Source organism: Vicugna pacos, chromosome 2 (assembly GCF_048564905.1).
Source record: "Vicugna pacos chromosome 2, VicPac4, whole genome shotgun sequence".
NCBI classification, from domain to species: domain Eukaryota; kingdom Metazoa; phylum Chordata; class Mammalia; order Artiodactyla; family Camelidae; genus Vicugna; species Vicugna pacos.
The window spans coordinates 51866167-51890807 of NC_132988.1; the positions used below are offsets into that span (position 1 = coordinate 51866167).

General features: G+C 38.2%; 1 protein-coding gene and 1 long non-coding RNA gene across 2 annotated transcripts in view; one reads left to right on the forward strand and one right to left on the reverse strand.

The window, feature by feature from the left end:
- LOC140686359 (uncharacterized) overlaps positions 1-12089 on the reverse strand; it is a 33772-nt gene extending 21683 nt beyond the window's left edge. Inside the window, exons 1-2 of the long non-coding RNA XR_012060114.1 lie at positions 11751-12089; positions 11290-11393 (exon numbers count right to left, since the gene is read on the reverse strand). This is a non-coding gene — a long non-coding RNA (uncharacterized lncRNA). The remainder of the gene's footprint in view (positions 1-11289; positions 11394-11750) is intronic.
- Positions 12090-12219: 130 nt separating this feature from the next.
- ADH5 (alcohol dehydrogenase 5 (class III), chi polypeptide) lies at positions 12220-22612 on the forward strand. The gene is made up of 9 exons (XM_006208938.4): positions 12220-12341; positions 14207-14308; positions 15949-16090; positions 16813-16900; positions 18702-18921; positions 19072-19332; positions 20086-20221; positions 22034-22172; positions 22306-22612. Exons 1-9 carry the CDS (start codon positions 12330-12332, stop codon positions 22328-22330), a joined length of 1125 nt encoding a protein of 374 aa, XP_006209000.2. The 5' UTR covers positions 12220-12329; the 3' UTR covers positions 22331-22612.
- The last annotated feature ends 2029 nt before the right edge of the window (positions 22613-24641 follow it).

Sequence of the window (24641 nt, forward strand, 5' to 3'; positions counted from 1 at the left end):
AAAGCAAATTGCAAATTTTCAAACTATTATACTTATAGATGCTACAATGGACAGTTTAAGAATAAGATAGATAATTCAGACTAGAGTAACAAAGACTAGCTCTCAATTTAGCATAACTTCTGAAACCTACCAATTTCTTTATTTTTTTCATGTTTACCACACATTGAATTCTGAGAGAAGATAAACTTCTCTGAAGTTTTGGCTGAGGAAGGTAATAATACCTCAAAGTGGAAACATATTCCTGCTTATTTAAGATTCTCTTTCATTAGAAATGGAGGCCAGAGAATTCACCTGTAAAGACTTCCTGTTGGTACTGTGGGGAACAGGATGCACCCCACAGGTGGTTGGCCTCTCTCTTCCTATTTCATGTATCAGTTATGTCCTTTTTCCTCGTGCCTTCCCCTCCTCTCCTCGGCTTCCTCCATTCTTCCCAGGTCCAGCTTGAGACCCAACTCCTTTTCAGATCTTGGCAGCCACAAAGCTATCTTCCTCTCCTGATCTCCTTTGGGTCTTAGTGTCTTTATTGAAATCTTAAGATATGCTGCTTCCACTGTTAGTTTTTCAAGTATATGTTTGTAAACTCCTTGAAGGCAGAATGATCTTTGAATCTATTGTTCTGTCTATTAGAGAGGCTCAATAGATACATGTTGTCTGATACCAAAGTTTATCCTCACAAGTGTCCAAATAATTTATACTAGCCCTTTTAAATGAAACTTTTCCAAAACATTTTCTATGCTCCTCTTTTTTCCTAAATAGAGAATCACAAATCTAATCTTAATAATTCAGGAGAATCATTATGAGCACTATTTTTATTAATAAGGTTAAATTAATAAAAATTAATAACTAAGTTAATAATAAATGATTAACTAAGTTGTGATACAGTAGTTCTCTCTCTCTCCAATCACTCCTGCAGTTAGCATCCCTGCCTCTATCAGTCTTTTATTTTTCCACGTCTGGTTAGGTGATTTGAAAAATAAAAAAACTCATTATTCTTAACAAGGCTGCTAGGGTTATTTACAAAATCAGTGAAAACCCGCAGTGATGTGTATGGGGTTTACCATTCCTTTCACAGCAGAGACCTTTTTTCTCATCCAGGCCCCCAGTTGAAACTCCTCATAAACGTAATTATAATATAATTCTTCAAAATGAACACCTAATGTCTTAGTTACCCAAACATCTCTCTCTCTCTTAAAATAAGATATGAATATTAAGTATTTATATGATACTACAGAAACAACAAAAATCATGTAACAATAATTCATTTGGCAACATGCAGAAAACTTCACTTAAAAACTGCACTTTAGAGACGTAAAAATAATCTGCAGACTACTGACAATTGTCTGCTTTTCCTGAGGGCTCTAGTATTTGTTCTTTATCTTTTAAATGTTACTTTTTGAACTACTAGGGACAACACAAATTATAGTATTCCTAGGGCGTCAAGCCACTGAAACAAAACTGGAATAGAACTTGATCCCTTCAAAAGAAAAAGCAAAACAAACCAAAAAAAAAAAAAAATCTAAAGGTTTGAATTCTCTAATATATTAAGATACACAGGTCTATTCTTTAAATGACACTTTGGACTGAAACTATTACAAGTTTTTAAGAATGCTGGTTAGTAGGTGACTAATACCTGAATTTAGAAGGCAATACAATCACAGTGTATTCTTGAGAGAAGAAAAAAAATGCATTTTTAGGGTACATTAACTGTCTTCAAACATGGACTGTCATTGTTTTCTAAATGCTACTACAATGCCCTCTGGTGTTTGGTTTTTGGTTTTTTTTTTTTTTTTTTAACATTTTCCCATCTATTTTCTTTGAGAAATTCAGAGAGAGAATAACAACTTTCATTTATATCACAGTTGACATTTTTTTAAGTATTTTCATGTACATTATTTCATCTGATTCTTCAGCATTTTCAGTGGACTACAGCTTCTTGAGGGCAAAGCCATTTTTCACATTCTTTAAGCGCTTCGCAGATGGCAGGCCAATTGTTTCCTTATGGTTAAAGCTAAGGTCTGCGTCCCCAGTTCTGCTCTCTGGAGCATCACAAAGTTCAGTCCATCTGCTAGGTGAAGACAGCTGACACCCCCTCTTCTCCCCTACCACCGTGTACTCTCTATTCCTAATTAAATATCTCTAAGTATTCTTGAACTCTATATTCCATATGCAGTCTGAATAATATACCTATTCTGAATGATATATCAGTAAATGCAGGCTAAATTTTTAGTATTCTTTAGTCAATCATCTCCATTATTGACAAATATTGAGCTGTATAAAATCCCTAAATACTTCCTCTCTGGAATGCGATTAAACCAGAATGCTCTTAGTCTACCACTTGAACACAAGGATAGACCATTTGTCTTCTCTGAAGTTTCAAGATCTTTTTAGAAAGAAATTATAAGTAAGTGAGGCATTTAATAATAAAGAAAAAAACTATATCCTCCTATTTTATTATTATTAAATAACATTTTTTTCCTTTTCTCCATTTCTGTCAATAAAATTCTGTTCTATAGGCCTGATTTTTTCTTTTTAAGTGAAGTATAGTCAGTTATCATGTGTCAATTTCTGGGCGTACAGCACAATGTTCCAGTCATGCATATATATACACATATATTCATTTTCATATTCTTTTTCATTAAAGGTTATTATAAGCTATTGAATATAGTTCCCTGTGTTATACAAAAAATTGGGGGGTTTTTAATCTATTTTTATATATAGTGGCTAACATTTGCAAATCTCAAACTCCCAAATTTATCCCTTCCCATTCCCTTCCCCCAGTAACCGTAAGATTGTTTACTATGTCCATGAGTCTGTTTCTGTTTTGTAGATGAGTTCATTCGTGTCCTCTTTTTTCTTTTTTTTTAGATTCTACATATAAGTGACATCATATGGTATTTTTCTTTCTCTTTCTGGCTTACTTCACTTAGAATGACAATCTCTGGGTCCATCCATGTTGCTGCAAATGGCATTATTTTATACTTTTTATGGCTGAGTAGTATTCCATTATATAAATATACCACAACTTCTTTATCCAGTCATCTGTCAATGGACACTTGTTTCCATGTCTTGGCTATTCCATATAGTGCTGCTATGAACATTGGGGTGCATGTATCTTTTTGAATTAGAGTTCCCTCTGGATATATGCCCAGGAGTGGGATTGCTGGATCATATGGTATCTATTTTTAGTTTTTTGAGGAATCTCCATACTGTTTTCCATAATGCCTGCACCAAACTACATTCCCACTAACAGTGTAGAAGGGTTCCATTTTCTCCACACCCTCTCTAGCATCTATCATTTGTGGACTTTTTTAATGATTCTATAGGCCCGCTTATAATACAGCTAATAAAATTTAAGAAATAAAAGTCTTCATAATTAACCAAAGGATTCTGAGAAAGAATCCTTTGTAGCCTTGAAAAGAGAAATTCTGCATCATAAGCTACTTTTAAAAACCTGACTTGATAAGGTATTAAATTAAGAACCTTCCCAAGAATATCATTTTGCTCTCCATAGCAATATAGAGATGTGTGAACACTCAAAACTGTTACTAGAACGTCTTCTGGTTTTCGTTAAAAAGAAATTCATTCTCTGTTACTACAAATGTTATTTAAACCAAAAGCTCTTGTAAAACTCCAAAGACAGTGTTGCCTGCTAAACAGCATCCCCAGGATGGGTCACTTTGTTCACCTGATTATTGACAATCCCTCCCCAAGTCAGACATTTTGGTAAGAATCACATGAAATACACATTTTCCTCACACTCAGTGCCTGCTATGAAATGTCCATCCACATTATCTCTTTTCCAGATTTCCTTATTACTAATCTTACAACCTCATTCCTTCAAAGTCCCTGATCATCTGACCAAATATTAATTACTGCCTATTAATCAATGTAGATTTATATCTCAGACAATTTCATTCTGCTCAAAGAGAACTCACAGTGATATAATGCTTGCAGTTCTGTACCCTGGCAAGATTCCCTGAGTCTGCCTCTACCAACTGCCAGAATATTGTGCAGACTATATAATAACCATGCTGAAATTCTCTTCCTCCTCTATAAACTGATCATAGGGAATCTCCCTGAGGGATGGAAATGCAGTAGGAGTGTGTGTCATATGTTCAGGCAATGTATTAGACCTCCACGATCTGCTTGGGTCTATTCCTCTATATATCCAATTCCTTTGATAAGGCTATCCCCCCTGGGCACATGCAGCCTTCTAAATTTGTGGATCCAATATGGTGAGAAAGTCAGATAGCATGATTACCTAGTGACTCATGGTCAGGCATTTTTCATCATAACCAGGACTGAAGAGAGTATGACTTTGCTCTAAACTCCAGGTTCTCCACCATGATTCTACTACTGGAGCTTGCTACAGGCTCCATACAACATCCTGCCACGGTCACTTAAAAGCTATTCAGTCCATTAAAGGAAAGCATCAGGGTTGTCCTCATAGCAGGCTAGACCAGCTGAACTTCTCTTGCTCTAGGTTCTACTCAAAGATGGCAATTCTTAAGGTCATACTATAAATAGATGAAAGCTACCCCAAAAATGTGTTGCCCACACTAGATTCCTACTCATTAACCATTCCTCTCTTCTTCCTTCCAATCAGAACCCCAATTTTACTCCAGAAACAGGCAATAATGAGCTCAGGGAAGATGGGACTCTCCCTCAGCTCCAGAAGTTAAGCTATGATTGATCTAATCCCATTTCTCTTTGCTAGTGACTGACTTAGGACAGACACATAACTTCATTCTGATGAGTGAAACATAAAGGGAAGTCTGCTGAGGGAGCGATTTCCCTCTTGATGTAAAAAAAGAGGTGGGGATTGAGTTTAAAAAAAAAAAAAAAAGACCCTTTCTTTCCTGCCTTTGGATATTGTCATGTAAGTAAGTACATTACAGGCTGGAGCTGCAGCAGCCATCTTGCAACCATGATGGGGAAGACAAGAGAATGGCAGAGAAGCTGAACTAGAGCCCTGACATCACTGAGCAGCAGAATTTATCATTCTCTTTCATTAACTGTACCACATTTGCAGAAGCAACTATCTACCGCTACAAGCTTTAAATGACTTATGCTCTTTTAATACTCTTCTTTGGCAAAAAACTTGTGGCCCCCAATACTTCGCCTTTAATACTTACTTCCAGGAAATCAGAGTTTATTTATTAACTGTTTCACCCTGCCATAAGTAGAGATAATCTACTCCTTAGAATCAACTGAATTTTCACAGCTTTCAGCCTCAACCAGGTCAGATAAGTAATCCCAGACTGACCCATTTCCCTGGTGTCTGTTTTCTTGTAAAACTTCTGATACTGTTTTTGATTGGTTGCCCTGCAAGTCACAGAAATCAGTTCTGGCTAATTTAAAATAATAAGGAATTTATTTAAAGTATGGCAGTTTACAGAACTACCAAAAGGACTAGAAAACACTTTCAAAGATATTCAGCTTGAAATTATGTCCAAACCCACGTAGCAGAACTGATCTGGTCACCATTTTCCTTGCCCTCAGGCCCCAGAGGCTGCAGACTGAAATGTCAATACCACCTGTGGATAGAGGGCACCACCACTAGTTTGACTGCCATTGCCGCCACAGGAAATTAAATCTGCAGTAGAAAGGGGCTTGAGAAGAAAAGGGGCTTGCTTCTTCTTGTTTCTGTATTCCATCTCCTCCCACACTTGCCAACAACTGCTTCAAGCCCCCTCCATTGCCCAGCCTAGAAAGAGGGGAAATTTGGAGGAAAGTACATTTTACACGACCCACAGTGTTGCAACCTGACATTGGTGCCCTTTGCGTCTAGCATCCTTTAGATACTGGATTCCTTCTTAAGTGGGGAATTCCTGCGGGTTTCACAAAAATCTTCTGCTCCACTGGGGATCTCCTACCTGCAATTCCTTCACAGGGATGATTCTTTCTACAACTGACCAAGACTTTGCCTTCAGCCCTTGGCTTTCACCGGGCTCACATTAACCTCTCCAGATGGGTCTTTTTAGTGAAGTTCCTTTTAAGATGATCTACAAGTTTATCTCTTTGCAGTTTCCACCTTTGGTCCATGGGAAACATGTGTGTTCTTGTCCCCAAACTTTGCTCTACTTCATTCTGCCACCAGGTGGCTGTTCTAGCCAGCCTCTCTAGCCTTTTTTTTTTTTTTTTCCCTAATTTATTTCAGATAACAGAGTCTTCTACTCAAGGTACCAGAGAAAACATTTCATGCTTTTTGAATGTTTTCTTCTCTTGGCTTCAGATAAAGGAGAAGTGCTTCCATCATCCTCACCAGGAAGTAGGAAGGGCATTTACAGCACACTGGCGACTCTCTCCAAAGAAATCCTTCCTCCAAACCATTTCTGCCCTTCCCCATGAAGTCTCTGCTCTCCTTTATATAACTCAGAGGCAGGAAGTGAGCTAATTCTGACAGAAGAAATTTTCTGTCTTAGCATGTCCTACATAAGGTAATCTAGTATTTTGCCTTAGAATGCTGGGATAATTTTGGCACATATATTACTTGGCCTTGGAATACTTAGACAAAATTGAGATAACATGAAAGGTTCCATTTTAATTTCCTGCTACATTTAATCATGAAACTATTCCTTGTACAAGCACACCTCAGAGATACTGCAGGTTTTGTTCCAGACCACCGCAATTGATCGAATATAGCAATAAAGTGAATCACATGAAATTTTTTTTTGGTTTCCCAGTACATATAAAAGCTATGTTTACACCATACTGTAGTCTATTAAGTGTGCAACTTCACTTTATTGCTTAAAAAAATGCTAACCATACTCTGACAACACAGAATTACCACAAACCTTTAATTTTTGAAAATTCAGGGTCTGTGAAGTGCAATAAAGTGAAGCACAATAAAATGAGGTATGCCTGTACTTCTCCAGCCTGTCAGGTCTTCCAGAGTCTCCACAGTTCCAGTCAGGAAAAGATATGCTCAGGTTACTTATAACAATGGATAACTTACAATATACCAACTACAAGAAAAGCATTACTTTCACTCCAACCCACAAATTTTAAGTTCTGATTTCATTTTCATTAAGTTCAAAACATTTTTTTAAATTTCTCTTAAGATTTCTTCTTTGATCCATGTATTATTTAGAAGTGTATGGTTTAATTTCATATATCTTCAGATTTTCCAGCTATCTTTAATTCCATTGTGGTCAAAGAACATACATTGTATTTTTATTCTTTTAAGTTTGTTAAGGTATGTTTTATGGCACAGAAAGTGATCTATCTTGTTGGATGTTTCATGTGACATTGAGAAGAAAATGTATTATGCTGTTGTTGGATAAAATAGTCCATTGATATCAATTATATCCAGGTGGTTGATGGTGCTGTTGAATTCAACATATCCTTACTGATTTTCTGCCTGCTAGGCCTGTCCATTTCTGATAGAGGGATGTTGAAGTCCAACTGTTACAGTGAATCTATTTCTCCTTACAGTTCTAGCAGTTTTTGCCTCATGTATTATGGGGCTGTTTTTAGACACATACACATTAAAGATTATCATGTCTTCTTGGCAAACTACCCCTTTATCATTATGTAATGCCTCTCTTTATACCTCAAACTTCTTGCTTTGAATCTGCTGTCTGAAATTAATCTAACTACTCTAGCTTTTGATTAGTGTTAGTATTGTTATCTTTCTCCATCCTTTTACTCTCGATCTATATGTGTCTCTATATTTAAAGTGAGTTTTTTTTGGTATATAACATATATTTGGGACTTGTTTTTTGATTCACACTGACAATCTGTCTTTTAATTGATGCATTTAGACTAGCAGCATTTAAAATGATCACTGATACAGTTGGATTACTACCTATCATGTTTGTTACTGTTTTCTACTTGTTGCTCTTCTTCGTTATCACTCTTTTTCTGCCTTCTGTGGTGTTAATGCAGTATTTCACATGATCCCATTTTCTCTTCTTTCTTAGCATATCAACTGTAATTCTTTTTTTTTTATTTTAGTGGCACAAAAAAAAATTTTAATTTAGTGGCTGCCCTAGACTTTGCAGTATATATTTACAACTAATCCAGGTTCACTTTCAAATAGCACTATACAGCTTCACTGGTAGTGTTAATACCTTACAATAACAGTCAATATAATCCTAATTCCTCCCTCACTTCCCTTGTATCATTGCTGTCATCTATTTCAATTATATATAACTATGATCATCAAATATTTTTGCTGTTATTATCTTGAACAAACTGTTATCTGTTAAATCAACAAAGAAAAATAAAAGTTGTAATTTTATTCTGACTTATTAATTTTCTAACGCCCTTCTTTTCTTTACCTGGATCTGATTTTCTGACCTGAATCACTTTCCTTCTCTCTGAAGAATCTATTTAATATTTCTTGCAAGACAAGTCTGGCAACAAAGTTCCTCAATGTTTATCTAAGAAAGCCTTTATTTCTCCTTCACTTTTAAGGGATAAAGTCACAGGATACAGAATTCTAGATTGGAAAGTTTTTTTCCCTCAACACTTACATATTTCATTTCAGTATATTTTTGCTTGGATTGTTTCTGAGGATAAATTGGATGTAGTTCTTATTTTTGCTCCTCTTTTGGTAAGGTGTTTTTTCCCTCTGGCTTCTTTCAAGATTTTTTCCTTTATCTTTGATTTTCTGTAGTTTGAATATGTTATTCCTAGGTGTATGGGTCTTTTTGTTTAGTTTGGTTTGGGGTTTTTTTGTTTGTTTTTTGTTTGTTTCTTTGTTTTGCATTAGTCTCCTTAGTGTTTCCTGAGCTTCTTTGATCTGTGGTTTGGTGTCTGACATTAACTTGAGAAAATTTTCAATCATTATTGCTCTAAATACTGCTTCTGTTCCTTTCTCCTTCTTTTGGCATTTCCATTATGTGTATGTTATATCTTTTGCAATTATCCCATAGTTCCTAGATACACTTTTCCATTTATTTCAATCTGTTTTGTCCTTGCTTTTCAGTTTGAGAAGTTTCTATTGACATATCCTCAAACTAGCAGATCCTTTCCTCAGCTATATATGATCCTCAAATAAGCCCATCAGAGGCATTCTCCAATTCCATTTCAGTGGTTTTAATTTCTAGCATTTCTTTTTCTTTCTTTCTTAGAATTTCCATCTCCCTGCTTACATGATCCATCTGTTCTTGCATGTTGTTTGTTTTCCCATTAGAGCCCTTAGCATATTAATCATTGTTGTTTTAAATCCTTGATAATGTCAAAATCCCTGCCGTATCAAAGTCAGGTTCTTGTTCTGTGTCTTCAAACTGTGCTTTTTGCCTTTTAGTATACCTTGTCATTTTTTGTTCAAAGGCAGACATGATACACTTACTGGGTAGAAAGGTGGTAAACAGGCCTTTGTCGTGATAGTGGTAAGTAGTAAGGTGTGGGAGAAGGGGAAGGTTTCTATAGTCTTATGATTAGATCTCAGTCTTTTAGTAAGCCTGTGTCCCTGGATTGTGAATTTTGTGATTTCTTCTCAATTTCACCTCCTCAGGTGGTACAGGATGTCTAAAGGGGGCTGCAGTTGGGTATTTCTCTTCCCCAATGTCAGTTAAACTCTGTTAACACCTCAGTAGGTCAGACTCTGGTAAAACAGTCTCTATTGAGGGCAAGACTATTTAAGAAAAACAGATTGCTCTGGCACATTTCAAAACGGTTCCTTTTCCCCTTCCCCTGCAAGAAAGAGGGAATTCTTCTCTGATCCTGGTAAAGCATCTAGAGATAAAAGTCACAAAAGTGTAAGGGTCCTCCGTGACTGGATTTCTCTGGAGTTTTTAACTCTCAGACTTATCCACACTAAGCCTCCAGCAATTCACCAATTATGCATCACATTTTCCAGCTCCAATACTGGTTTCCACGGAGGTGGGTTTCTGCTCCAGTAAGCTGTGATGTCTGTATCTGTATGTCTCTCCAGTTCTGGGGTCAGCGGTTTTCCCTGTGATCTCACTTCTCTGATGGATCAGAGAAGAGTCTGGATTTTTCAATTGGTTGAGCTTTTTTACTTGTTAGGATGGAGTGATGACTTCTAATCACCTTAGATGCCAGACCGGAAACTAGAAGTCCTGTCCATTATTTCAAGCAAGGTACCATAAAAATGCAAATGTTTCTTCCCAGAAGATACACAATATATCTGCAATAGGGAAAAGAAAATTAACTTTCTGCTAAAAACTCTTTCTTCACTGGAAAGAGCCTTGCTGCATTCCAAGCAGAAGTTCTATCATATACAAAGGCCTGGAGTCAAGAAAGAGAAGAGCCCTTTTAAGGAAATACAAATGTTCCACAAGACTGAAGCAAGACTTATGTGGTGGAATAGCAGAAAATAAGGATGGAGAGATAAGCATAATAAACCAGGTTACACAAGGCCTAGCTGGCCTCACTACAGAGTTCAGATTTTAGCCCTCTCTCAACTCTTGAAGATTTTTAAATAGAAGAATGACATTTATTTACTTATAAACTATATCATTCAAAAATTATTAAAGGTGAAAAGAAATGGCATGGATTGATGTATGCTTTGGAAATATCGCTAAAAGGGCATTCATTTAGAAGTACATCAGATTCAGAGGCCTGGCAACAAGGAAATCACATGGGAGGCTTTATCAGAAACCATATAAGAAATCACAAGAGTCTGAACTAAGGCAGCAGTAGTGGGGACAGAGAGGAGGTACAAGATGTGAGAGGTCTTTAAGGTTTGGTGACAGAATGAATGCAGGGGCTGAGAGAGAGAGAAGCTGTGATTCCCAGGTTTCTACTGGGGCAAGTAAGTAAATGGTGATACCATACAAAGAAAAAAAAGTACCTTTAAAAAAAGGATGACAGGATGAGTTCCAGACAAGATGAGTCTGAGACAATTGTAAAACATCCTAATAGAGACAGAAGTCTAGTAGGCAGTTGTGTGCCCAAGTCTGGAGTTTACTGGGAGCCATTCTGATTCATAAAAAGAAGTTAAAAGCCATGATGTGGATGAGAGAGTGGAGTGAAGGGAAAGATTTTGGATAGGGATTTTGAGAGCACCAACCCTTAAGTTATAAACCAAGGAAAAGGAGCCATGAAAAAGACTGAACATCAAAGAAGAGAAGAGTCTGCCCAGTAGAGTCATTTTAATAAAATTCAGCATCCAAAAAAAAAAAAATTAAAAACTCAGCATCCACAACAGAGTTTTCAGAGTAAACTGCAAATACTCCATCCTCCCTCTCCCTACAGTCTGGTCCACTCTTAAAACAACAAACACTGCCACTTCCCAGAGACTTTCCACTGCCCCCTTCCTTGAAAAATTCTCTCCCTGTGTCCTATTGACCATCCGCCAAAAATCCTACTCACCCTTCAGCAGCAGCTGGAACAGAAGCCTGGTGTAAAACAAAGAACGTTGCCCACCATTCGATTCTACAAGGATTGATTGATTAGCCACCACCAGAGTCGCTGACCTACAGGGAAGGAATTCAGAGCGCAGATCAGGAAAGAGGCACTGTGGGCTCTGGGAAAACAGGCCAAACAGGCCCTTATATAGCTAGAAATATTCCAAGAGAAACTTTTCTGAATCTGGATTCTCGCATCTTCTGCTACTTAGAAAAGCAGAGAAATCATTAACTTAGATATCTGCTCCTCCCGGCTAGCAACAACCTTCTAAGAGGATATATGCTCGATTACATGGACCCCTGGGTCAAAATCACATATATGGTGGCCTTCTCCTCCGCCCTCCTTGAGAACAGTTCCTCACAGCTCTCTGAGAGCCTGTCTTCCCAGCCGGAGTCCTCAGTAAATTCCGAATAAACTCAACTCACAGGGCTCCGGTTGTGTTTTCTTCCAGTCAACTGGGAAGTTTCCTGTGAGCCTCTTTGTGGGCCCTTTATCACTCTTCTCACAGCCCAGCTGACAGAGACTCCCTCGAAGGGCCGTGTCTTACTCATCTCGTGTCCTCAAGACGTGCACAGTGTGTACAAGGAGCAAAGGCCGTGTAGTCCTCTCACTGTTTCTCACGTGCTTTTAGTGAATTCCTGGCTCCTCCCTTTCCACATCTCTCCCCTGTAAGCCTTATCTACGCTGCCTGGGCTAACGGTACACGCGGAAACTCCGGACAGAGACTTTGCAGCGAGCCTGTCAGGTTCACCATAAAGCAGCCACCGCCCTCCGGCCGCCTTGAAACTACTGCAGCTTCCCGCGAGACCACCTGGGCGTCAGGGGGCGCGCTGGCCGCGCAGCACCTCAGGCCCCGCCCTTCACGTTCAAGCCCCGCCTCCACGCTCGCCCCCGCGCAAGCGGAGGCGGGACCGCGCCCGTCTCACGCCCCTCCCAGGTCCTGGACCCCGCGAGGACGTTCCCGGACTTGGACGCCCGCTTTACGGTCACCGGAATCCGAGGACATGGCGAACCAGGTATCGCCAGATGCTCCAGGGGCGAAGTCCGAGAAAGGAAGGAGGGAGGGAAAGCATGGGGCAAAACCGGGCCTCTGGCCTCGGGGGTCGTGCGGGGCTCAGCCCAGAGACGAGATCTGGCTACCGGAGCTGAAACGGGGCCTCGGGTCAGCGGCTCACCGGGAAAGAATGGAGGAAGCTTTGTTCCAGCTGCTTACTGGGAAGTTTTGATGCTTCTGAGACAGCAGAAGCGGGGTAGGGGTCGGGGGATCCGGAGTCGGGAGGGGGGCCAGTGTCCTGGTATCTTCGGAGTGGCTTAGGAGCCGCCATGCTTTGCGCACACAAAAATAATTCGCCCCGGGTCGCACTTGTAGGTGGCAGAGCTGTAGCCGGCGCCTAACCCCTAGGATTTATGGTGCATTGAAGTGAAAAAAGATTCTAATGCAGTGTATGAATTTTTACCATCAGATTTAATATTTACATTTTAATTTTAAAAGTAATCATTTTTATCACCTCACCAATTTACACAAGCCACTCATCCATCTATATAGTTAAGCTCTCTTTTTCCTCCACTCTTTGTTCTTCCGCTAAAGTACCAGCTTATTTTTGCAAAACTGCACTGGGTCAAGGACTGTATTAGGGGCTTCACATTCACTGCTCACACTCTGTATAGAGGTGTTTTATCTTCATGTGACTATCTCTTCATCCTTTGATATCCTACTTAAAAGTGAAGCTTTCCCAAACCCATCAACCAAAGTTATACTTTTTCTCCACAGTTTGCATTCTGTAGCTTTGTACCGCTCCGTTTAAATCTCACTTTTTGTACTTAGCTTTCAAGTCTGTCTCCAAACCCAGTGCAACCTTTACCCTGTCAACACATTTCATAAGCATTATGTGAACTGATCCAAACCTTCCTCATTACACTTGATTCTCTGATAAAGGAAGGGTGTAAATCTGACTAAAATCTTCACAGCAGCACCATATTATAGAAATATAATATGAGACACATACGTAATTTAAACTTTTCTAGTAACCACGTTAAAATGGCATTAGAATTGGGTTAAAATTTAACCCAGTATATTCAAAATACTATCTCAACATGTAATCAATGTTTTGAAAATATTGAAATATTTTCATTTTTTTATACTAAGTCTTCAAAATCTGGGTTTATTTTACACTTAGAGCTTATCTCAGTTCAGACTGGGCATTTTTCAAGTGCTGGATAGCCACAGATGGCAAATGTGTACTCTATTGGATAGCGCTGTTAAAAGGAATAGACGTAGTTTTTTAAATTCCCCCATTCTGATACTCCTCCTTACACTCCTTCCCAGTGTGCAGTTTTGCACTAAATCAGTGTTACTCAAATCAGCCTGAACAAAAGAATTTCGTAGGGCACATTTTAAGCATTCAGATTCCTTGGGCCCTATGCCAGAATACTGAATCAGATTCTCTTGGAACTTGGTTTTTGTTTTTTGGGGTGGGGGGGGTTCATAAATCTTTTTTTTTTTTTTTTTTTAATGGTGATGCCGGGGATTGATCCAGGACCTTGTGCATGCTAAGCATGTGCTCTTACCACTGAGCTATACCCACACTCCCAGGAACCTGTGTTCTTAACCTGCTACTACTTATGCATTGTAGAGGATCATGAAATAGTCAATGAACAGAACTTCATGTGGTCATCTCAGTTCTTTTTAATGAATGTTATTTATATGAAATATAAATGCATGCAAGACAATGTTCCATGTCTCTTAGAGGTATATGTTTCTTTGTGAATTTGTGATATACTTTCTAAGATTAGCATTCATCAACATCTAAATTAACTCATAAGTAGTTGATTATTAGTCCAGGAGGATAAACAACTCACTCTCTTTTTTTCCCCATTTCAGGTTATCAAGTGCAAGGCTGCCGTTGCCTGGGAGGCTGGAAAGCCTCTCTCCATAGAGGAGATAGAGGTGGCACCCCCAAAGGCTCATGAAGTTCGAATTAAGGTAATGATACATCTGATGCTTACCATTAGGTCTCTGGATAGATGCATCCTCTGACTGCAGAGGATCAACCCCAAAGGACAGTGTCAAGGGGAAGGTAATAGAAGTCATCCAACCTTGGAATCACAATCTCTTATTTTATCCCTCTCACCTTTGCAGCACTGCTCTCCATCTTCTTAGCTTTGCTGTTGGTCTGAGCAGCTTTCCCCATGGGTCACTGGATTATTGTAGTTTATCTAATGTAGCCTGGGTTTAAGGTGACTTTGTAGGATGCTCCCCTTTCTGCTACTCCTGTAACTTAAAATGTGTGATGACACATTAGAAACAACAACAAAAAAAAAAAGCCTTCAGTTTTGTTAGAAGACACTTCGAATAAGACTTGGGAAGAGGTTCATAACTACTGGACCAATAAGCAAATGCAGTAAGCTTGCTTCTAGAGTTTTGAAATGTACTGATCCTTGGAGACAAGGTCAGGGTTTGGGGGATTCACTCTTCTAGTGCTTCTCAACCTCTACCGTGGCAGAGAAATTGAAGTTACCGCTGGAGAGAGGCACATTTCACAAGGCAGCCAGCTGGATGTTCTGGCATTCTATTCTGTACTTGTTTTGCTATAAAATGAATGCTTTAAAGTAGTGACCACTGAGTGAAACTAACATTCTAGAAAAAAACTTTCTTGCTGTGAATCGGAGTATACTTCCCCTATCCTACCTCCAGTGCTCATGCTCCCAGGGATCACACGTAAAAGGTTGAGAAGCCCGGGACCAGATAACTTTTTAAGACCCTTTCAACCCAGATGCAGGAATCTGAAATCTTAGAATAGTTTGTATATTTTTCTTTAAGTTTAGAAATCAACCTGATTGTGATTTTGCTACTGAAGAAGAAAATGTTGGTCCTGGATGTACTAAAATGAGCTGTATAGGGTACTCTGAGTTCAGCTGCCTTCCCTGGGAAACTGCTAAAAAAAAAAAAAAAAAGCTAAGAGTGTTATGTTGTAATTGAGTACATAGGTGAGAAGCAGGGAAGCATAAATACAAATAGTCCCAAGACTTTTCCTTTCTGTACTTCTGGTAGTTTGGAAAGATAAGAGACGCTTGAAAGCCAGAGGTCAGGTTAAAAGGCTTATTTAAGTAGAAATTGTGTATGATTGCTAGAAGGGGAGTTGGTTCCACTGAAAGCTCTGAGTTTTGGCCCCAACCAAGCAGGCTGGCATATTTTAGAAATAGTACCTTTTTGGACGTTGCATTTCCCAGCAGTCATGAGGAGACCAGCAGTGAGATGGGCTCTACCTGCTTTTGCATGTAGGTAATGTTCCTTCCTCTCCACACCTGAAGAAGGCACAGTGCCCGTAAATCACCTTGTTTACCTTCTCTTCACTGAAAAGGAGAATAGACATACCATGTTCCACTGCCTATAAATGCACCATTACTTTGATGTACTACTAAGAAATATTGCCAGTTCTAATTGTTAAGATGCCATAGATTATAAGCACATGCTGATTTTAGAGAGGTTAAAATAAGAAAGAAACGTATCTTACAATCTGTAAAATATGCTATTAAAATAAAAATGTCTTTACTTTGACCTATGCCTCACTCTGAATTGCATGCACACACACTTAGACACTCTTTATTTTAATATCATGTCAGATCATTGCCACTGCAGTCTGCCACACTGACGCCTATACCCTGAGTGGGGCTGATCCTGAAGGGAGTTTTCCAGTGATCTTGGGGCATGAAGGTGCTGGAATTGTGGAGAGTGTTGGTGAAGGAGTTACTAAGCTGAAGGCAGGTAAGGAGGGTATTTGCACCATTTATTTTACAATTCTGGCTTATTTCTATAGGGAAATTATATTTGTGATAAACTACACGTTTATTTATGAACAAGTTATCACCTGTCAAGATTGGTTTTATTCCTCATCTGGAAAGCACAAATATTTGAGAATTTTTTTCTGATTTTTCAGACTGCTGTTTATCTGAAATGGTTTAAGTACATTTCCAAAGCAAATTTTCCCCAATTAAGCAAGAATTTTTAAAGATGTGTCAAGTCAGTATTATGAAGCACATGACCTCCTTGTTCTCCACTTACTGTTTTAAGAGTTTCAAATGAATAAAAATTTTGAAACTTGTATTTTTTGCATAGTCAGGCAGTGTCTAAATGATGTTATGTAGGTAAAGTTCTAAGCCTTTTAAGTTGTTAACGTTGCAAACTGAGTTGACAGGAATGGGAATTTGCAGTGGCTGATGTATTCATTTAGAAACAGATGCTACCTAACAACAAGGTCCTACTGTATAGCACAGGGAACTATATTCAGTAATTTGTAGTAACCTACAATAAAAAAGAATGCAATAAAGAATATATATATGTATAACTGAATCACTATGCTGTACACCAGAAACTAACACAGCATTGTTAATCAACTATACTTCAGTTAAAAAATGATAATAAAAAAAATGAGAAAAAAGAAACGGATGCTGCTTATTCAGGATGATGTCTTTGCATTCGTTTTCCAGGTGATACTGTCATCCCACTTTACATTCCACAGTGTGGAGAATGCAAATTCTGTCTAAATCCTAAAACGAACCTTTGCCAGAAGATAAGGTTAGTATCTTTTTATTTTATTCTTGAGACAAGAGGTAATGTTAATCACGATACTAATAAGTAATTATGTGGCAATTTGTACAGAGCGTCATCCTCCGTGAATTTTTTTATTCCATCTGTATGGCAACCTGTTGTTGTCACTGATATCACCATATTCATAGAAGAGAAAATGTAGACTCAGAAATGGAGTTGTTTGCCCAGCATCATCAGCTGTTAAGATATATAACAATTTTTTGAACTCATTCTCGTTCCGTAACCCTAGGCTAAATTTGCCTAAATGTATAATAAGGAGGGACATGTTTACGAAATTAAATGGAGTCATTTTTTTTTTAATGGAGTCATTTTTATAAGCCATTTTAATTGTCCATAAAATGAAAGTAATAAAACTTACCTCATAAGGTTTTGGCAAGAGTATAAGAGATAACACGATGCTCTTAACACAGAAAAAGTCGTTATTTTATTGTAGCAAGGTAATAGCACTTAAAAAACTTCTTTGAGGCATTTAAGATCTTGTGTTCGTTCGCAACTTTTTTATCTTTTTTACTGAAGTAGAACATACATATAACAAAGTAATTAAAATATACAAATCTTAAGTGTACACTCAACGAGTTTTTATACATATACACACCTAATGGTTACAACCAGATCAAGATAGAGAACCCTTCTAGCAGCCCACAAAGTTCTTCAAGTACCTTACAGGTCAATACCTGCCTCCCTCAATTCTGCATGAACAGAATTATACAGTATGTGCTCTTTTGTCTGGCGTCTTTCATCCATGATGTCTGTGAGGTGTATCCAAGTTGCTGTATGCATGAGTGGTTCTCTTTTGCTTCTGCCATATTCCATTCCAAATGTCACTGTTTACCCATTCTCCTGTTCATGGACATTTACACTGCTCCCAGTTTGGGCCTGTTGTGATTAATACTGCTATGAGCATTCATGCATGTCTCTTGGTAGACGTATGCACAATTTTGTCTTGGGTACTTTCCTAGGATTGGAATTGCTGAGTCATAGGATACACTCCTCTCATTTGATTTTCATAGCAATCTGTAAGAAAGAGAGATGGTTTCTCTGATTTTCTAGTGAGGAAACTAAGGCACAAAAGTTAACTCTCTTGCCCAAGATCACATGGAATTTGAACCCAAGCATGTTTGCTTTTACAGCCCATATTCCTAAGCAAGACATTATATCATCTATCTGTTCAGAATATCAAACATAATTTTTGTTAGTATTATATCGGTTGCATTTGTGAGGTTTATTTATTTTTCCTTTATTGTTGTAACCAACTACACAGGCAAAAAACAAAGTGAAAAAATAACTTGAATCTGTCTGTGAGGACTGTACACTTTTGAAATAGGCCTCCTAAAAGATCTAAATTAGCCAGTTTGGCCATCTATTTTCATCAGCTGATCTGGATGATTGCTTGTAATCTCTGCTGTACAGATGCTGGTTTTGGCTTTAAGCTTACGAAGTTATATTTGCTCACAGAGTTTTATGATGGAATTTTAAAATTACTTCATCTGATCCATAAGTTGTACCTGTTAAAATTATTTCAGTATTCTGACAGTAAAATCCAGAAGGATGTTGAATGTTGAAAAAGATAGCTAAGATTATAAATCTCTTGTAAATGTCCCTAATAAGGCATTGCTAAATATTAATAAATATATTGGAAGTTAGACTTTTGGTCTTAGCACACTTTCTAACTGTTTACTGGTCATTATTTTTTAAATTGATTTGTTTTTCCTGTGGTTTTAGGAAACCTGATTCTACCCTACCTTGTTCCTTTTTTTATTTTCTTTAGAGTCACTCAAGGGAAAGGATTAATGCCAGATGGCAGTAGCAGATTTACCTGTAAAGGAAAGACAATTTTACATTACATGGGAACCAGCACGTTTTCTGAATACACAGTTGTAGCTGATATCTCTGTTGCTAAAATTGATCCTTTAGCCCCTTTGGATAAAGTCTGCCTTCTGGGTTGTGGCATTTCAACTGGTTATGGTGCTGCTGTGAACACTGCCAAGGTAAGTGTTGGCCTGGTTTTTAGCTTCCATCTTCTAATTTGATACAACGGAGCTTTACTGGAATAGTGAAATTGGCCAAATCTGTAAGAAACCTGATGATTTCCTTGACTCTTGTGGAATGCGTACCTTATAGACTGTCTTTACTATTAGGTGGAACCTGGTTCTACTTGTGCCATCTTTGGCCTGGGAGGAGTTGGATTGGCAGTTATCATGGGCTGTAAGGTGGCTGGTGCATCCCGGATCATTGGTGTGGACATCAATAAAGATAAATTTGCAAGGGCCAAGGAGTTTGGGGCCTCTGAATGTGTTAACCCCCAAGACTTCAGTAAACCTATCCAGGAAGTGCTGATTGAGATGACTGATGGGGGCGTGGACTATTCCTTTGAGTGTATCGGTAATGTGAAGGTCATGGTGAGTGTTCTTAGCTTCGTTCCTTTTGTGTGTGCGTTGTGTGTGACTTATTTTTTTAAGTGTAATTTCCTTAAGATCAAAAAATGTTTTGTTTTGCAAAGGAAAAGTCTCTAGATAAGAATTATCCTAATAGAAGAAGGGAAAAATAACTATTTTAACTAGAAATGGGAAAAGGTAGAAGCATGGTCCGAGGAAAATGAAGAAAAATCTTTCTTTGCCTTTCAGTATGCTAACCCTTAGAGTATGTTTCATTAAATGAAAAGGCAGAATGATGCAGTCATAGAAAACATGGGCTTTAGAATCAGATAGGCATCCACTTACTAACTCAGTGACCTTGAGCAATGGCTTAACTTCTGTAAACCTGTTCCTCGTGTACAATGCAGAGAGTAACCACAGGTACTTGATGCAAAGTAGACACTCAGCAAAAGTATTACTGTCACTTCTCTGCCTGCTGCCTGTATTATAGTCTTTAGAATTTCAAGCTAGGATTTACTTTTAAAAAACAGACAACAAATCAAAGCTCTAAATTCTTTCAATTTGTGTTAATATGTAGCCAAGTTAGTAAATGCTTTTAAATGCCTGTTAAAATTGTTCAATAAAATTAAACTTGCCAAATATTCAATTTGATTGTTTTGTTACCATTTTTAAAAAAAAGTTTATGCCACCACCTTCTCCCCCGGAAGTTTCTGGGGAAGCAGATATTCTTAGCAAAGTGCACTGACTTCTGTGATCTGGTCACGTCTCTGCCTGCAGAGAGCAGCACTGGAAGCCTGCCACAAAGGCTGGGGTGTCAGCGTGGTGGTTGGAGTAGCGGCTTCAGGTGAAGAAATCGCCACTCGTCCCTTCCAGCTGGTGACGGGCCGCACGTGGAAAGGCACTGCCTTTGGAGGTAATTTGGCGGAGGAGATGAATATATTTTCTCTTTTGTTTTTTTTCCACTGGCAGAATTTTAATGCCGGGCTGATTTTTTTGTTTTCATAACAATTTTCATGAGCTCCCTTCTCATCATAAGTTCTTGAATCCCAAGTTATTTTAATAGAAGAGTTTCACAATTAACATTTACCCTTGGAACTGGGGAGAGGCTCGGCTTCTCTTGAAGCACAAGGCTACTTTTAACACACTTTAAAAAAATCAGTATTCCATTAATAAGGAAATAGTTGCGGGTAGGGCAGGAGTAGGAAGTTGGTTGCTCGATAAGCAAACAATAGTATCAGCCACACTTTGTCATGCTGTGGACTTACGTTAGGTTATCAGCATTTTTACTTATTTTTCCAGAGAGTGCAGTGACCGCTGGATGTGATCATGCTTCTGTCTGAATAGTACTGATTACAGCAGTAACCAATAGTAAGTCTTAAACTAAAAATGTTAAGGTAGACAAAATCTTACAACAGACTTGAAAAGCTATCAAACTGATCATTTTTCCTTCGTGTGATCCTAAAAACTACACAGTGGTTGACGAACTACCAGTAGAATGCTGAGAAACAGTTTCCACCTTTTTCAGGGTTGCTCAACTAGGGAAAAGACAAGACATCAGAACACGTTTGTATTATCGAACTGTGAGTGAATGGAAGAAAACTTTTATAGGTTTTTTAAAAAATATATTTATATCCTTGTCATCCTGCTAAGGAAAAAAAAATACCTGAAAAATGAGAGCCAGAGTTTTCCTTCTTTAATAACTACAGAATTTGCCACAGAAAATGTCAGGCTGACTAAACCCTCCTTTCCAAAGTCCTAGCTGTATGCCACACTTGAGGATCTTCAACTTTTAGAGCCACACATGGAGCTCAGGGGCATCGTCTCAGGGTCCGTAGATGTGTTTGAAAGGGCGTTCTAAGTCCAGGAGACTGAGTCGGGGGATTGGTGGTAACTGAAGCCTCATCCTCTCACATGCTCACTGGAAAATATGCTGGAGCCTTGGAACCCCATGGGTGTTGCTAAAATATGACACAGATGTAAATAGAAGTTTTGGTCTAGGGAATAGTGGTGACTGTAATTGTCTCAGTTACCAGGAGATTTAAAGGAGAAATAAAAGAAGCACCACAATTTGGAGGAAAAAGATAATTGGTAAAGGATTTCAGGAGAGAGATTTAGAAAGGCTCAAAAAGGATTTGAAATATGATCCAAAGCTTCGCTGGTGTAGAAGGTGGGAAGGCTTCTTTGTAGATTTATTGCTGCTTTTCATACAAGTGGAAAATTGAAGAATCTGATATTATTTAAAATCTTAACATGCAACTAAAGACTTCCTTCTTTGCTTTTCAGTTTGTTTTCTATTCTGAGTTGCTATCCCTATTTTGTTTTTGAAATTAAAACCACAGAAATAAAGTCTTGCATCACATCAATTTTTTTCTTCCTTGAATTTCGTGATTATAGAGATCTTTGGTGTTGTGGACTGCAAGTCTCAGGACTAAGCGTGTCCTGAGACTTCCAGAGTTCTGTCTTGTATGGTATAATCTCCATTGAGATTTAATGGTATTTTAGTAAATCTTAATACAGAAAAAGGACATTGTCAAAAGACATTTACTTTTCTCGTAACTAAAGATGTACATTAAATTCTTCCTCCTCTCTGTGCTGATTTTGGTCTCTCATTCCTCTTTAATTCATGAAAAAATTGATTTTCTTAAATACCTTTGTCATCCACTAAGTAAGCACACTGTAGAGATTTGTTGGAAAAATTAATGAATAGATGTATGATTTCTTTTAGGATGGAAGAGTGTAGAAAGCATCCCAAAGTTGGTGTCTGAATATATGTCCAAAAAAATAAAGGTTGATGAATTTGTGACTCACAATCTGCCTTTTGACCAGATTAATGAAGCCTTTGAACTGATGCATGCAGGGAAGAGGTAAACTTTCTCTTTAATTGTGTAGTGTAGAATGTGGTAATGACTTGGGGTTATGGAGGAAGAAGGGCAAAAAAACAGTTTTAGTGGTGTTAAATCACTCAGAACTTAAGTTTATTACTTCCATCTCTTACAGCATCCGAACCGTAGTAAAGTTTTAAATTCCAAAGAGAAAAAACCTCAGCCACCCTTCTAAGACTCCTGGTCTCACTGGAGCAGCCAGACAAGCAAGGAGGACCTCTTTCAAGTTCACAGCCTCATTAGCACAGCCTTACAGCCCTTCATTAACCCACTCTAGGGAATAATGTTTTGTGTATAATTCATAAATCTCTAAACAAGGACAAGGCTGTTACTGTCATAAATCTGTTTTCTGGACTCTTCTTTACAAATAATTGCTAGCTCATTAAGGAATACTTTAACATAATAAAAGGAATTTCTGTATACGTGTGGAAGTGTCAGCTCTGTTTTACACCAAATTCACGGTTCCTCTCCCCATTATCTTCATTCTTTAAAGGAAAGATGGAGGAAGCCGGACAGTGATGAGTATCTGAACCCTGTGTCCTGCTGTCCTCAGTAACTTTCACTTAGCTTTTAACTCGAGCCAGTTTACAAAAGAGCAGATTTCTCCAGCTGTCAGTGGCAGAGTTAATCAGAACACAAGTCTGCTTCTGTGAGATTATCTTCTTGAGGGCGGATGCCCTGCACTGTTCAGACTTAGACTCCTAGTCTGTAGTACAGCATCTGGCCCACAGCGGGCAGTGACATTCCCCACTGGAACCACCTTCTGAGCTGAAGTAAGGATACGTGTGTTGATGGTGGCTCTGTGAACTATTTCACGTGTATGGAGGATAGACTTATTTCTATACTGAATATCCAAATTTCCAGCACATATTTTGTCAAATCTTAACATTTTACCACTTCCAGACCACACTCTTTCCTCTCCTGCAGTGGTCAACATCCAGAATTTGGTGTTTATCACTCTTGTGCATGTTGCCGTACTTGAACGTTACAAATCTATAAACCCGCTAGTCCTCAGTGTTGTCCATCTTTTAAACTTGATACAGTCTCATTCTGCCACTTTCATTTTTTTACTCATTATTGTATAACTAATCCGTGTTGTGTATATACTCCCATTCATTAATTTTAATACTGTGCAGCAGTACTATAGAACTACCATAATTGACCTGTCTCCAGTTGATGGCATAAAGTGGTTTCCCAGACTGTTTCTGTATTTATTAACAGCTCTTTGGTGGAACATTCTTGTACATTACACTCTGTGTGTTACTTAGAATGTATATCATGGGGTAAGTTGCTCTTCACACTCATCTGACTTGCAAATCAGATGAGTGTGAAGTGACTTTAGTTTGCATTTCCCTCAATTACTGAAGTCTTTGATTTTACTGGTCATTTGTATTTCCTTTTTTGCAAAGTATCTATTCACATCTTTTGTCCATTTTTCTATTGGATTATTTCTCTTTTTCTGAATAGTTTTTAGGGGTTCTTTATTATAGACACCAGTCCTTTGTCAGTTTTACATTTTATTTTAATGTATGTTGTATTTCTTATGTTAACATCAAACCTATCAGTCTTCCTGGTGCTGTTAAGTAACATTTAGGTTGCTTTCCCCTGAGCAAAATATAGAAGCAAACAAAAGTGATGCATAATTTGAGGTAACCCATTAACACAGAAATAAATATATGAAGGCAGTATATCCAAGAGTTAGAACATTCACAGAGAAAAATTACTTGAGAAAGAAAAGTTATAGTTTCCTCTACCCCCCCAAAATAGGTGACAGCTGTTAAGTTTATGTATCTTCCCAGAAGTTTCTATGAATATAATAGCATTTATACATATACTTCAAGTTTCCACAAAATAATAAATACTATTAACACTATTCTGAGCTTTTTGTCTTTTCTACAAAATAGCACCTTTTAGACTATTTTTGTGTCAAGACACCAGATATGCCATGCACATAAATATCTTTTGATGGCTTGAAACCATTTTTTTTTTAATTCTTTTGATTGATGTGGCTTAACTGCTCCCAAAAGGTTGTGTTTCTGAGAGAGCAATATTTAGTTGATTGAAAAGTGGAAAAGTGGCAGTTATGGTCAGGACTTCTTTTTGGATCTTTGAAGGGCCAGGCAGTATAACCTAGCTTCTCTCATCTTACCTGGAGGGCTGGAGACAGTAAAGGCCCAGGTGGCGTGGATTGTCCTGGGTTAACTGGAAGAGGAAGAAATTAAAACTAGCTCCTACCCCAGCTGTGAGAAATGTACTTTTAATCTCGTTTGTTTTACCTCAGCCCTCCAGGAAGTGTATTATTGCCTTAGGCAATTGCAATAACAGAATGGGTGTGTAGGTTGACAATGGTGGAGCACTACGAATTTTTTCAAGTTTATTTTCCCCTTCATTTTTTTCTCATACATGAGTTATACATGAATGAGAATGGTAAACATTTTTATGGTCACCAAT

Excerpts from the sequence above, each read along its gene's own strand:
- ADH5 (XM_006208938.4), top strand. Across the intron at positions 20,222-22,033 it reads GAAAGGCACTGCCTTTGGAG|GATGGAAGAGTGTAGAAAGC; the intron begins GTAATTTGGCGG and ends GATTTCTTTTAG. Across the intron at positions 22,173-22,305 it reads CTGATGCATGCAGGGAAGAG|CATCCGAACCGTAGTAAAGT; the intron begins GTAAACTTTCTC and ends CATCTCTTACAG.